The sequence below is a fragment of the Mobula hypostoma genome, chromosome 1 (genome assembly GCF_963921235.1).
Source record: "Mobula hypostoma chromosome 1, sMobHyp1.1, whole genome shotgun sequence".
NCBI lineage: Eukaryota > Metazoa > Chordata > Chondrichthyes > Myliobatiformes > Myliobatidae > Mobula > Mobula hypostoma.
The window spans coordinates 136,988,539-137,004,730 of NC_086097.1; the positions used below are offsets into that span (position 1 = coordinate 136,988,539).

At 45.9% G+C, this 16,192-nt stretch overlaps 1 protein-coding gene across 5 annotated transcripts in view; it reads right to left on the bottom strand.

Annotated features, from left to right (window-relative positions):
- col14a1a (collagen, type XIV, alpha 1a) overlaps nt 1-16,192 on the bottom strand; it is a 267,320-nt gene that overhangs the window by 65,934 nt on the left and 185,194 nt on the right. For all 5 annotated transcript variants that reach the window (XM_063056387.1, XM_063056396.1, XM_063056368.1 and 2 more), the window contains 3 exons: nt 15,681-15,824; nt 12,867-13,031; nt 5,601-5,639 (listed from right to left, as the gene is read on the bottom strand). In XM_063056387.1, the coding sequence (XP_062912457.1) occupies nt 5,601-5,639; nt 12,867-13,031; nt 15,681-15,824 (348 nt within the window). The remainder of the gene's footprint in view (nt 1-5,600; nt 5,640-12,866; nt 13,032-15,680; nt 15,825-16,192) is intronic.

Genomic DNA, 16,192 nt, shown 5'->3' on the forward strand with positions numbered 1-16,192 from the left:
ACATCCTTACTAACCAAGAACCTGTCAAGCTTAACTTTAGATTTTCCAAATGATCTGACCTGCACAGCTGTCCGAGGCATGGAATCCCACCCTCTAGCTAAAGAAATTCCTCCTTATCTCTGTTCAAAGGGGAACCTCCTTGTGTTCAGAGGCTCTGCCCTTTGGTCCTAAGCTCCCCCAGAATGGGAAATACTCTGACTACATCTACTCTATCTAATCTTCGAAGCATGCTGGTATCTTTCCTGGCTCTTATCTCACTTCACAGCCTCATATGCAGCACCTTGTCAAAGGCCTTCTGAAAATCCAAGTAAACAACTTCTGCTGCCTCCCCTTTGGAATGCCTGTTATTTCCTCAAAGAATTCCAACGGACTTATCAGGCAAGATTTCCCCTCAAGGAAGTCATGCTGACTTCAGCCTATTTTACCATGTGCCTGCCGCCAAGTACCTTGAAACCTCATCCTTAATAATGGACTCTAACATCTTCATAGGTCAGTCAACTGGCCTATAATTTTCTGCCTTTTGCCTCCCTCCCTTTTTAAAGAGTGGTGTGACATTTGCAATGTTCCAGTCCACCAGAGCCAATCCAGAGCCTAGTGATTCTTGAGCTACCTCTCTCAGAATCCTGTGGTGTACTTCATCTAGTCCAGTTGAATTATCTACCTTCAGACTGTTCAGCTACCTAGTAATACCAGCAGTCACTTCTGCCCCGACATTCTTGCATTTCTGGCATACAGCTGGCATCTTTCACAATGAAGGCTGATGAAAAATACTTAGAGTTTATCTGCCATTTCTTGACCCCCATTATTACCTCTCCAGCATCATTTTCCAATGGCCTGTCTCTTGCCTATCTTCTAGTCTTCATAGTTCTGGAAAATACCATTAGTACCCTCTTTAATAATACTATTGGTTAGCTTACAGTATTTCATTTATTCTCTCATTTTTTTAATTGCCTTCTGTTGATTTTTAAAAGATTCCCAATCCTCCACCTTCTCACTAATTTTTGCTATATTTTTATGCCCTCTCTTTCGCTCCAGTGCTGTCTTGTCAGCCATGGTTGCCTTGTCCTCCCTTTAGAATATTTCTTCTTTTTTAGGATGAATCTATTCTGTGCCTTCCAATTTGCTTCCAGAAACTCCAGCCCTTGCTGGTCTGCCATCATCCTTGCTAGTGTGCCCTTCCAATCAACTCTGGCCAGCTCTTCTCACATGCCTCCGTAGTTCCCTCTACTGCACTGTAACACTGATACATCTGATTTTAAGCTTCTCTATCTCAAACTGCAGGGTGAATTCTATCATAAGATGATCACTGTCTCCTAAGGGTTCCTTTATCTTAAGCTCCCTAATCAAAGCCAGTTCATTACACAGCACTCAACCCAGAATTGTCTTTTCCTTAGTGAACGTGACCACAAGCTACTTTAAAAAAACATCTTGCAGGCATGCTACAGGATGTTCACTGCCACTGATGGTGGATTTTTAGACATTCATGTTTCAACCTTTCTGGAATCAATTGCCGATGAAGTTCTCCCACACATTTCACCCATACCAAAACTGACAACAAGTTCAGGTGTCAACACAGGCAGAGAAACTGCCCAGTCACTGGGGTTTATCGAGGGGAGTGACTGTGTGGTATCTCTTGAAGTTCATGTTCCAGTTAGTGATAGGAGTAGAAACTCTCAGAAGACATTCTGTGGCAGTACACCAGGAGTGTCACAGAGATGTACAACACGGAAAGAGAGCTTTCAACCCACCATGTCCATCCTGACCTTCTCAACCACTCACATCAATCCCATTTGCCTGTATAAAATTGCACCCAGTGCTGTCAAACACAGAACAGTATAGCACACACTGGAACAGTCCCTGTTGTCCATGATATCCATGCCAAATTAAACCAATCCCTTCGGCCTGCACATGCTCCATATCCCTCTAATCCCAGTGTATTGATTTGTCTACTTAAAAGTCTCTTGTATGCCACTATCATACCTGCTCCCTCTACAACCCTTTGCGGTGTTCAGGCACCCACCGCTTGGTGTAAAAAAAAAACCTTGCTCCGTACATCTCTTTTAATTCCCCTCCTCCCACCTTAAAACTATGCCCTGTAGTATCTGACAAAAGGTCCTACTGTACCCTATCTGTGAGTCACATAATTCTGTAAATTTCTATACGGAGTTCTCTCTTGCCTCTTTCATAGTCTGGCTAAATGCCTCTTAAACACAATGACTATATCTAACTCAACCAACTCCCCTAGCAAGACATACCAGTTAGTAGAATGGTGTCACAGCCCACGTCAATAAAACCAAAGGACTGACTGTAGACTTCAGATAGGTAGGACGAGCCAACACACACCAGTCCTCAGAAGTGGAGAGAGTGAGAGATTTCAAGTTCCTGGGTGTCAAGATCCCTGAGGACCTAACCTGGACCGAACATTTCAGTGTAGCTATAAGGAAGGCAAGACAGAGGCTATATTTCATTAGGAATTTGAGGAGATATGGTACGTACTTCCGGTAAGTGATGCTGGAGAGCGAGCTGGTCCAGATATCATAGGAGCCTATCGTGATATCCGAGGACCCCACTGGGATCTTGAAGGAGCCCGGCGGGATATTGGAGGAGATGACCCCACTGGGATGTCGAAGGAGCCTGCTGGGATATTGGAGGACCCCACTGGGATGTCGTAGTAGCCCGTCGGGATATCGGAGGAGATGACCTGGCTGCAGCCTGTGTTGCTGCCCATTACTCAGAAGCATCAAAGTTGGTGAAATATAACTATGGGAGATTGTCCCCTCCAGTTCCGGATAACCCCAAGATAGAAAACATGACCTAAATTCCAGTGAGTACAGGCCCAAAACTGCCAAATGCTCCTCATATGTTAACCCCTTCATTTCTGGAATAATCTTCGTGAACCTTCTCTGGACTCTCCCCAACAACATCACATCCTTTCTGAGATATGGGGTCCAAAACTGTTGACAATATTCCAAGTGTGGCCTGACTAGTGTCTTATAAAGGCTCGGCATTATCTCCTTGCTTTTATATTCTATTCACCTTGAAATAAATGCCAACATTGCATTTGCCTTCTTTACCACAGACTCAGCCTGCAAATTAACTGTCTGGGTCTTGCACGAGGAATCCTAAGTCCCTCTGCACCTCTGATGTTTGAACATTCTCCCCAGTTAGATAATGTTTAGATAATATCCACACTATTGTTCCTTTTACCAAAATGCATTATCATACATTTCCATCTGCCAATTTTTTGCCCATTCTTCCAATTTGTCTAAGTCCTGTTGCAATTGCATTGCTTTCTCAGCATTACCTACCCCTCCACATATCTTCGTATCGTCCGCAAACTTTGCCACAAAGCCATCAATTCCATTATCTAAATTACTGACAATGTGAAAAGTAGCAGTCCCAATACTGATCCCTGAGGAACACCACTAGTCACCGGTAGCCAACCAGAAAAGGCCCCCTTTATTCCCACTCGCTGACTCCTGCCTCCTGCCTATCAGCTATTCCTCTATCCATGCAAATATCTTTCCTGTAACACCACAGGATTTTATCTTGTTAAGCAGCCTCATGTGTGGTACAGTATGAAAAGCCTTCTGAAAGTCCAAGTAAATGACATCCACTGCCTCTCCTTTGTCCACCCTGCTTGTTACTTCCCCGAAGAACTCTAACGGATCTGTCAGGCAAGATTTCCTTTTACAAAAACCATGCTGACTTTGACTTACTTTATCATGAGTCTCCAAGAACCTCAAAACCTCATCCTTAATAATTGACTCCAAAACTGAGGTTAGGCTAACTGGCGTATAATTTCCTTTCTTTTGCCTTCCTCCCTTTTTAAACAGTGGAGTGACATTTGCAATCTTCCAGTCCTCTAGGACCATGCCAGAGTCAAATGAATCTTGAAAGATCAACACCAATGCATCTGAAACCTTTTCAGCAACCTCTCTCAGGACTCCGGAATGTAGTCCATCTGGTCCAAGTGACTTATCCACCTGAAGATCTTTCAGTTTGCCTAGCACTTTTTCCTTTGTAAAAGCAATGGCATTCACTCCTGTTCCCAACGCTCACGGACCTCAGGCACACTGCTGGTGTCTTCCACGGTAAAGACTGATACAAAGTACCCATTAAGTTCATCTGCCATTTCTTTGTCCCCCATTACTAACTCAGTAGCATCATCTTCCAGTGGTTCAATATCAACTCTCACCTTGTTAACTAATTGAAAAAAAACTTTTGGTGTCCTGCTTTATATTATTGGCTAGTCTGCCTTGATATTTCATCTTTTCTCTTCTTATAGCTTTTGTAGTTGCTTTTTGTTGGATTTTAAAAACTTCCCAATCATCCAACCTCCCACTTACTTTTGCTACCTTATATGACCTTCCCTTGGCTTTTCTGCAGTCCGTAGCATCCTTTGTCATGGACTCAGGTGGGCAGGCTGGGGCTCTGTTTATCTCCAAGGCAACTCTTCAAACAGTGCAGCATTCCCTCAGTGTCCCAGAGAACCACCAGCCAGGATCTTTGTGCTCACAACCTCAGACCAGGACTTCAGTGACTCTGAATTGGATACCCTGAACTATGACAGACAGGTTGCACTGATTTAACACACATACATTAGGAAAATAATAAACGCAAGAGATTCTGCGGATGCTGGAAGTTCAGAGCTAAGCACGCAGAATGTTGGAAAAACTCAGCAGGTCAGGCAGCATCTATGGAGGGGAATGAATAGTTGAAATTTCAGGCCAAGACTCTTCAGGACTGGAAAGGAAGAGGGAAGACACCAAAATAAAAAGGACGGAGGAGGGGGAGGAGTTCGAGCTGGTAGATGGAAGGTAGGTGGGTGGGAAGGGTAAAGGGCTGGAGAAGAAAGAATCTGACAGAAGAGGAAAGTGGACCATGAGATAAAGGGAATGAAGGAGAAATCAATGTTCATGCCATCATGTTGGAGACTACCTAGGCGGAATACGAGGTCTTGCTCCTCCACCCTGAAAGTGGCTGTATCATGGCAAAAGAGGAGACCATGGACCAACACGACGGTATGGGAATTGGGATAGGAACTTAAATGGTTGGCCACCAAGAAATTCCACTTTTGGAGGATGGAGTGGACATGCTCCACAAAGCGGTCCCCCCAATTTACATTGGGTACCAGCAATGCCGATGAGGAAACATAGGGGACCCCGGATACAGAAATCGACTACAACAGAATTGCAGTCGAGGTGTTGCCTCAACTAGAAGGACTGCTTGGGACTGTGTATGAAGGTGAGGAGGAAGTAAATGGGCAGGTGTAACATTTCCGTCACTTGCAGAGATCTGTGCCACGTGGAAGAATAATTGGGAAGGACGAATGGACAAGGGAAAAGCTTAGGAAAATAATTTTTGTTTAGTTTTATAACTGTGAGAATATATATCCTTGAACAAATTATTGCTTTATAGGTCACCATGGAGCTTTGATTGTGATGCGATCATTTCCAAATGATAGGGAGACAATAAACAATTTCAGCAGAACATCAAAGAGAAATCAAAGGGAAACTCAACAGTCTTCCTCAGTATATGAGTACACCATCGGCTGGAGACCTCCAGTGAATGATGACGTGTCAGCTGATGTCCCTCACCTGCCAGGTTGTTTTCTCCAATGTGGACCATCGGGCAAGCTGGAAGTAGAACAATTACACACGTCAGTGCCAGGAGTCATTCCACAACCCCATTCACAAAGGCTCCTAGCTATCCAAGACACACGGAGCTCACATTCCTGATCACAGACTCCCAAACACATTTACCGGATCCCAAATTCCCAATCACACATTCCAGATTTCAGACACTGGGTCACACATTTTCCACCATAGATTCCAGATCCCACATTCCCAACACAGACATTGGGTCAGCATTCCCAATCACCCACTCCAGATCCCCATTTGGTCACAGACCCTGGATCCCACTTGTTAGGGATTATTTTGGGGTTATGTCAATATAACAGATATCAATAATAAATAAAACAGAAGCACTACACTACAGCAGAGAGAGGAGAGTGAACACATACACAGGCAGCAGGTTCACTTTTGTGATGGAGCATTATTACCTTATGGTTGAGTAAACTTGGACTTTTCTCCTTGGAGTGGCAGAGGATGAGAGGTGACCTGATAGAGGTGTAGGAGATAATGAGAGGCATTGATCGTGTGGATAGTCAGAGGCTTTTTCCCAGGGCTGAAGTGGCTAGCACGAGAGGGCGCAGTTTTAAGGTGCTTGGAAGTAGGTACAGAGGAGATGTTAAGGGTAAGTTTTTTTTTTCGCAGAGAGTGGTGAGTGTGTGGAATGGGCTGCCAGCGACGGTGGTGGAGGTGGATACGATAGGGTCTTTTAAGAGACTCCTGTATAGGTACATGGAGCTTAGAAAAATAGGGGGCTATGGGTAGACCGAAGTAATTTCTAAAGTAAGTACATGCTCGGCACAGCTTTGTGGGCTGAAGGGCTGGTATTGTGCTGTAGGTTTTCTATGTTTCTATGACATGGGCACAGAGGGCTTTTGTAACCTCAACAGGTGCAGGCATTCAGCACGGGCACCCAATACAAGTACTGCTCAAAGCAGTGAAGTTGCCTGAAGAGGTGGCAGTGATTAAAGTAAGGCTCACCAGAGAAGGAAAAGTAATGAGCAGAAAGGGAATAAATGAGCAGACCTCAGGGCAAAAAGAGCCGAAGAAGAAAGCAAATCAATAGAAATTGATTTCTGTTGAAATTCGGCATAGAAGGAAAATCTAACACAGCCTATCTAGTAAAACTATATGAGGATGTGGAAGCAGAGGAGAAGGAGAAGTGGAGAGGAGGAGGAACAAAAGAGGGACCAAAGGCATGGGGAAGGAATAGTTGTAGCCCCAGCATGTATTAGGCAGATACTGCTAAAGTTATATCATGGGTCAATGCATCAGGGAAGGCACAATATGGTCCCAACCCTCTTGGTGGTGACCAGAGATGGGCAGGGACGTGGAGAAGTTTTGCTGGACATGTATCAGTTGTGCCCAATGTAACCGCGGAGGGATACAAAGGTGCAGCTAGCAAACCAAGTGGGGGGCTAGGAAATCATCCAAATGACCTAATGGGACCCTGCCAAAAATCAGGGGGAAAAGCTACTGCCTGGTGATCGTGGATCACTTCAGCTGATGGGTAGAGGCTTTCCTGACAAGGCATTGTACCACCAGCACGGCGGCATGGATTTCACCTCAGGAAATCCTCCCCAGGGTGGGGAATCCCAGCCCAGGTGGACACCGATCAGTGACCACAATTCACAGGAAATGTGATGAAGAAAATGTACAAGCTGTTAGGCATTCGACAACGATTCCATGTACTCTGTCACCCTCAGAGCTTTGGAACGGTAGAAAGGATGGGCTAAACAATCAAAACTGCCTTAGCTAAACCTATAGACATGGGCTGATGCATTGCCAGGAATCTTGATGGGATTGCGAGCAACCCCAAACTGCCCGATGGATCTCAGCCTCCACGAATTACTGGTGGGGCAAGCAACTCGATTCCCTTACGAAGTGATCACGGATTGCAGTAAACCTTGAACTTTTAGAGATAACATGGCCAGTATGCAAGGAACCTCTGTAAACAGCTTAAAGTGTTGAAGGGCCGATCAAAATAACAGCATCACCTTGCCAATGAGAGAGAGAGCCAGAGGAAGAGAAGATCATCCTCCCACAGCCAGGAGACTAGGTCATGGTAAGGGAGCTACCTGAAAAGGCTGGGTTCAATTCCAGATCAATAGGACCACAGGCGGCGCTTCTGACAAATGACACCTGTGTCTGTGCGCAGACACGGCGAGGCAGCCAGTGGAAACACTGGACCCAGGTCAAACTGTACGACTCACCTTGTCGCCCTCACAGACAGAACAAGGGATCAAGTCCACCCATTAACAGTGTCATTACCGAGCTTCAGCAGCCTGCTGTGTCACATCTGACCACACCTGATGGAAGTAGACCCACAGATGAAAGAAAACAGAGATGTGAAAGCTGAAGGCACAGAGAAAGCATGTCAGCAAACCGTGAATAAAGTGTTGCAGTATACCAGGAACTGCACTCTGTAATGATGGCTGGTTCTGGGAGGTAGGTGATTAGCTGGATAGATCAGAATAGGAAGATATTGGGGAAAATAGACAAGGGGGGATCAGAGTTATGGCAGAGACATCAAGTTGCACAGCCTTGGTGGCAAGGCAGACCAAGAAAGAAGAAATTGTACCTAGCATCTGAAGGCAGCCACCCCAACCTGGAATGGGTGTGGACACAAATGACAGGGGCTCTTTCAGTCTTCAGGCCAGCAATCAAAACGACAGACCAGGAAGGGGTGCCACCCGAGTGAGATCCAAATGGACACCACTCTAAACCCTCCCGTAGTTCGACTGAAAGGACTGAAAGACTTGCCAGATTATTCTGGCAATCCCCTGTCATGGCATGGAATGTGAACTGTTGCCTATGGCACAGAGTAACTACTGAAGTCACACTCAGGTTGGAGGAACAGCACCTTATATTTTGTCTGGGTAGCCTCCAACCTGATGGCATGAACATTGACTTCTTTAACTTCCGCTAATGCCCCACGTCCCCCTCGTACCCCATCCGTTATTTATTTATATACACACATTCTTTTTCTCTCTCTCCTTTTTCTCCCTCTGTCCTCCTCACTATACCCTTTGCCCATCCTCTGGTTTTTTTTCCCCCTTCCCCCTTTTCCTTCTCCCTTGGCCTCCTGTCCCATGATCCTCTCATATCCCCTTTGCCAATCACCTGTCCAGCTCTTGGCTCCATCCCTCCCCTCCTGTCTTCTCCTATCATTTTGGATCTCCCCCTCCCCCTTTCAAAACTCTTACTCACTCTTCCTTCAGTTAGTCCTGACAAAGGGTCTCGGCCTGAAACGTCGACTGTACCTCTTCCTAGATATGCTGCCTGGCCTGCTGTGTTCACCATCAACTTTGATGTGTGTTATTGTTAGCCACTGTTCCGTTTTAGCTCTCAGATATTGAAGGGGCAAAGATAAGGATATGTAGACAGCAATGGACCAGCAGGGAAGGAGGCAACAAGCACATGAATGCCAAAGCTGCATTTTAAAGACTGGTTTATATCGAGAGGACAAAAGTATCCAAGAAGAGGATCTGATCAAATTTCTGAAATGTTTTATTGTGGTCTTTTCTTAGTCTTGTAGATACCCAATTAGGGATGATAGAGTAACATCGATGCATATAGGGACGTCATAGGTTAGCAATTGGGGAAGAGATCCGGTGAAGGGTATTCTCACTGCCCTATTTAATTAGATACTCCTTAAAGTTTAGCCTTCCTGAGACAGATTGCTGTCTAGGAGTCAAGAGGAAGATATGTTAGGGAGTATTTTGGAGTTATGTCAATATAATAGATATTAATTCATGCAAGAACCAGTTTTCAGTTTTTATTGTAAATTACAAGCAGTAAACTGCAGCTAAAAATCCATAGATAAGGTTTGCATATTCATTACTCCAACATTAAGACAATGGGGTCGTGTTAATTGGCCTGCATCAAACCCGGCAACATGGGCTAAGTTGTTTGCACCATTGTGACTTGAGTGCAAGCTGGCAAACCAGATGGATATTCTCACTTAGCATATCAAATATGGTCACAGGTATTGACAATCAATATTTTTTGTGTAGACAGACAGTTCTGACAACATTAATTTTGGGTGTCTGGCTCTCTGTCGTCAGAAGATTTTCAAATATCTGTGCTAATTATTTTCTCTCAACAAAGGTGTTTGAACCTTCAAAGGTGTTTTATCAATCACTGTAAATATGTACCTCAAAGGAATCATCCATCAAGCCAAAGTATTGAAGTAAGCAACGTCATTGTAACTATTGAAATTGCATTGAACCACCTGCTGCTATCTTTGATCTTAAGGGTATAAAATTGTGATGTACCTTTGGGTTTATCAGCCTCTACCAAGAGCGTCTCCAGAATGAAGCTTGCTTGTCACAGCACCATTTTCCAATCATGACGCAGATTCACACATTCCAAATCCCAGACTCTTTTTTTTAATGCATTCCCAATCATGGGATTTCTGATTAGACACTCTGATTTACACAATCTGAATCATAGAACAGGTATCATGGGCTATCCAATCATGGGATTCCCAATCATAGCCCTGAAGGTGAACTGAAACTGAGAGACTGATGGATGTAAGTACTTGGCAATATACTCAGTGATGATATACCGTGACAGTCGAATAATTGAGATTTTCATTCGACATCCCTCAGTCATTTCTGCACCTGACGTGCACCACGTTGATCAGGGTAAACTATAGGTAGCATACCCCAGCTATCAACCACTCTCTGTGTAAAAGTCTGTCTCTCAGATCCCCTTTAAAACTCTTTACTCTCATCTTAAGATTTGTGGCACTGAATACCATTATTCCCTCAGGATTAATCACCAAAATCTGGGTATCTGTACCTCCCTCTGCAACTGGATCCTCCACTTCCTCATCAGGAGAGCAGTCAGTGTGGATAGGCAATGACATCTCCTCCACGCTGACAACACAGGTGCAGCTCACAGAGATGCCCATCTCTCACAGAGCCCACTGCTCTACCCTCTCTACAGTCATGATTATGTGGGTAAGCACAGAACAAATGCTTCTATAAATCCAACACTGACAATAGTAGCGTTGGTAGAATCTCAGATAGCAACAAGGTGGTGTACAGGAGTGAGCTGGGTCAGCTGGCCGAGTGGTGCCACAACAACAACCTTGCACTCAAAATGTCAGCAAGACCGAGGAACTGATTGTGGACTTCAGGAAGGGGAAGTCGGGAGAACACACACCGGTCCTCATGGAGGGGTCAGCAGCAGAAACGGTGAGCAGCTTCATGTTCCTGGGTGTCAGCATTGCGGAAGGTCTATCCTGAATGCAAAAGCATGCCAGTAGCTCTACTGTGTTAGCAATTTGACAACCTGCCCATCTACCCTATCTATGGGATCCAAGACTAAGTTTGCCTCAAATGGTCATGGCACCTGTGAAAGGAGAAACGGTGCCCCAGACCACTGGTCACACAACATAGCAGGAAAACCCTTGAGTGAGTGTGCAGCCTTTCCCAAGAGAGTTCTGCCAAAGCTGGGGGCATCGTCGGAACAGGATCAGCAATAAAATAGCACATGTGAACCGTAGAATCTGGATCAAATTAAGTGTCTTCCACAGGGAACACTGGATGAAACACCTTGCATTGCTGAGTTGGGGTGATATTATGTTTGGAGATAAGATCCAGTCTGGAAACCGGAAGGGGGAACACGGCACAGCATGTGGACGGGAGGGTGACCCACGAGACCAGCAGTGAGGGTATGGGAAAGTTGGACTATCAGCTGTGTGTGAGCATCACTCAGAACCCAGAGTCAGCTCGCCAAGCAGTGAGGCACACTGAACTAGTCACAAGACAAGACGCCTACTGAGAGGGAGGGAGAGTTGAGAGCAAAAAGGTATAATGACCATTGACAGTTCCGCCACAAATCGCTGAATTGGGAGGCCAGTCTGAAACTCATACATATCAGCAGCAAGGGTTATATGGAGGAACTCAGCAAGTAATGCGGCATCGATGGAGGGAAGGGGACAGTGAATGTTTTGGGTCAGGACCCCTAACCCTGCACTATTTCTATCTGCTACCCAAGATTCACAAATAAGACTGCCCCGGTAGGCCCATTATTTCTGCTTGTTCCTGCCCTTTATAGAACCTCTCCGCCATGGCAAAGGCTCATCTCTGCTACCCACAACCTACCTGTTGACAAATCTGACCAGAGTCATTAAGAGAGACTAGGGAATGGAAGTCATGCCCCTTATCAGCCATGTGAATTTTGTATCTAAGGAAGGTGTGCTGGTCTAGAAAAGGTTCACAAGAATGACCCAGGAATGAAAGGTTTAACGTACAAGGTGTACTTGATGTCTTTGGGCCTGAGCTCAGGATGATGGGGATTCTGAAACCTCCTGGATACTGAGTGGTCTGGATGAAGTGGGCATGGAGAGGGTGTTTCAATCACTAGGAGTCTTGGATACGAGGGCACTGCCTCAGAATAAAGGGACATCATTTTAAAGCTGAGATGAAGAGCAATGTTCTCAACCAGAGGTAGGTGAATCTGTGGAATTTGATGCTGCAGAGGGCTGGGGATGCCAAGACATTAGGTGTGCTCAAGGTAGAGATTGATAGGTTTTTGATTAGTAAGGGGTTTAAGGGTGATGGAAGGAAGACAGGAGAATGGAGTTGAGAAAAAAAATCAGCCATGATTGAATGGAGGAGCAGACTCGATGGGCCAAATGGTCTAATTTTGCTCCTAGAACTTACAGTCGTGTGACAGATCTAGCCCTAATTCGAGGTGCCCACAGAACACCTTGACCAACAAGATGGACATCAGGCACTGAATGAGTGAAGGCTTTCCACCACAGTGGACAGGGTGCATGGAGCTCCAGAGGAAAGCTTTCGATACACCCTCATAAACTTATTGGTCCCCTTAATGCAGCGACAATGCACTTTAAACTTCAGACTCACCGACAGGTAATAAATCAACTGAATTCCAATGAAGATTTGGTCATCTCCAGATCTGACTAACCTTGAATTTCCATCACTTTACCACAAGCAGTCGTGTCTTCAGCTGGGTCCCAAGTTCTGGCATTTCCCCACCAATTCCCTTCAGCAGTCTGCCCTCAGAATTTCCCTGCAGATCCCCTCCCTCAAACTCTCCTTCCCACATGAATCCTTTTGCCCTAAAAACCTCCTTATACAGCTCAACTGCAGTTTTAACTTAGTCGCAGCACAGTGATCCCCACGGGATATTAAAATGCTGGAGGAGCTGTGGAAGTAAAGATTGTTATTATTAAAATATTTAGTCACAGGGACTCACTTGCAGAGGCCGTCTCACAGACAAAGGTGACAAGCTCATCCTCAATCTTCTTGAAGGCGTCAAAGTCGTCCACGAAGAAGGCATGCCTGCTGCTGGGTTTGTTTGCAATGCTGATGAGCTCTGAGTAATCAGCATCAGCGACGCCAACTGCAAAGATACTGTACCCTACAGCAGAAGGAGAAAAGGAGGAGGGGAGTGTCTTAATCTCATGGGATCCTGGAAGGACTGGACTAAAGCTGGTTCACTCACACTCCCCTCCCCACACCCCATCCCTTGCAGTCTCAAAAACACCATCCAGATGGGCTTAAGACATACATGGGTCAAGGTACCCCAGCTATGGGAACTTCCATTTTAATTGCAATACAGAATGCTCCTGGTCATATTACAGTCTGTATATGGGTTTTCACAGCTCAGACACAGGCCACTCAGTCCAAGGGCTCCAATGCTGGTGATTCTGTCCCACAACAGCCCCCTTACATCATTTCCATTTCCTTCCACTATTTCTCCCCAGTACGTTTCTTTCTCTTTAGTGTATCTGCATTAATTGCCTCAAAACACTCAATGTCAGAGGGGCTTTGAAATAGTGGTACTCAACATAAATTAACTCTCAATTTGTCGATCAGGAGAACACTGACTCCATGGACCTTGCCTCTGGTTTTATCCTCAGCTATCTAAAACAACCTGCGCTCGGGAACTCTCATCTCCATGCACCATCGTAAACACTTTGATTGCCCCACCTCCCCCTCCGGTTCCCCCAATCTGAATGAGTGCAGAGCCAGTCCACTCATCAAGTGCCTGTCCTGATACTATTGAAGCATCTCCACCAGATTTCTCATTTGTAACCACCATACGAGTTTCCTCCGATTCATTTTTAGCCACTTCAATAAAAAGTACTCAGGTTTTAGTCATTTCCTTTATAGAGAAAAGTTTCTTAGTGTTTAGCCTCTTTACATCCCTCAGTTTTGTGCATCTCTATCTGCTCTCCCCTCAAACTCCGCTGCTTTCCCACCTGATCCCAATGACCAGTGTCCAATGGCCTATCGATCCCAACATTGAATATTCTTGATGACTACACATCCCCAGGGAGATCCAGAGATCAAGCAACGCACATCAAAGTTGCTGGTGAACGCAGCGGGCCAGGCAGCATCTCTAGGAAGAGGTGCAGTCGACGTTTCGGGCCGAGACCCTTCGTCAGGACGAACTGAAGGAAGAGTTAGTAAGAGATTTGAAAGTGGGAGGGGGAGGGGGAGATCCAAAATGATAGGAGAAGGCAGGAGGGGGAGGGATGGAGCCAAGAGCTGGACAGGTGATTGGCAAAAGGGATATGAGAGGATCATGGGACAGGAGGCCCAGAGAGAAGGAAAAGGTGGAGGGGGGAGAAATCCCCGAGGATGAGCAAGGGGTATAGTGAGAGGGTCAGAGGGAGAAAAAGAATGTGTGTATATAAATAAATAACGGATGGGGTACGAGGGGGAGGTGGGGCATTAGCGGAAGTTAGAGAAGTCGATGTTCATGCCATCAGTTTGGAGGCTACCCAGACGGAATATAAGGTGTTGTTCCTCCAACCTGAGTGTGGCTCCATCTTTACAGTAGAGGAGGCCGTGGATAGACATATCAGAATGGGAATGGGACGTGGAATTAAAATGTGTGGATTCCCTTGAAAATTCGTCCCCCCCCCCCATCCCTCCCCACTGATCTCCCTCCTGGCACTTATCCTTGTAAGCGGAACAAGTGCTACACATGCCCTTACACTTCCTCCTTTACCACCATTCAGGGCCCCAGACAGTCCTTCCAGGTGAGGCGACACTTCACCTGCGAGTCAGCTGGGGTGATATACTGCGTCTGGTGTTCCTGATGTGGCCTTCTATATATTGGCAAGACCCGACGCAGACTGGGAGACCGTTTCGCTGAACACCTACATTCTGTCCACCAGAGAAAGCAGGATCTCCCAGTGGCCACACATTTTAATTCCATGTCCCATTCCCATTCTGATATGTCTATCCACGGCCTCCTCTACTGTAAAGATGAAGCCACACTCAGGTTGGAGGAACAACACCTTATATTCCGTCTGGGTAGCCTCCAATCTGATGGCATGAACATTGACTTCTCAAACTTCCGCTAATGCCCCACCTCCCCATCGTACCCCATCTGTTATTTATTTTTATACACACATTCTTTCTCTCACTCTCCTTTTTCTCCCTCTATCCCTCTGACTATACCCCTTGCCCATCTTCTGGGATTTTTCCCTCCCCTCACCCTTTTCCTTCTCCCTGGGCCTCCTGTCCTATGATCCTCTCATATCCCCTTTGCCAATCACCTGTCCAGCTCTTGGCTCCATCCCTCCCCCTTCTGTCTTCTCCTATCATTTTGGATCTCCCACTCCCCCTCCCACTTTCAAATCTCTTACTAGCTCTTCCTTCAGTTAGTCCTGACGAAGGGTCTCGGCCTGAAACGTCGACTATACCGTTTCCTAGAGATGCTGCCTGGCCTGCTGCGTTCACCAGCAACGTTGATGTGTGTCGCTTGAATTTCCAGCATCTGCAGAATTCCTCGTGTTTGCAGAGATCAACAGCTGTCTGAGTGAAGAAATTTACCATCTCGGCTGACCTCTTATCTTTAGCTATTGCCCCTGGTTCGAGGATCTATTGCTTGTCACCATTCACCCTATCCATCCCTACAGAGCCTTTCACATCACAACGATGCCAATCCCCAGCCCCCTAAACAAAAAGTGATCAAAATTCCCACTGAACCAAGCCTACGTCATTCTGAACAGTACATCCAATTGCAATTTCCAGAACATTCCCTCCCCATTACCATCCATCTGCATCTCTTGGGAAATCTTCTCAACTTCATCTTGGGATCGACCATCCGTGATGACCACCAAGACATTGGGGATGCCTCTCTGCAATCCTGCCTCGACTGTGAACACGGAATCCCTGGCATGTTTTATGGCTTTACCTGAACGTTAAAATAAACATAGGTTAATTAGTTGATTAGAATATACACCATGCTGTGCAACAACCTAACCAAACCCATATACCTGCACATGAGCCATTCCCTGCCTGTCAATGGAGCTGCCTAAATGCCTTTATGTTTTGCTATCACACCTGCCTCCGTCACCTCCCCTGGCAGTGCATTCCAGACGCCTACGTAATTCTCCTTTAAACGGTGTGTCTCTGAACATAAAGCTATGCCTTCCTGTGCTTGCAGTTCCACCCCGGGGGAAAAGACTCTGCCTTGACACAGGAGGCTATAGACGCTGTGATCTGAGATTAGCTTTATTTGTGCTTCGAAACACACAGTGAAACGTGGCACTTACATCAATA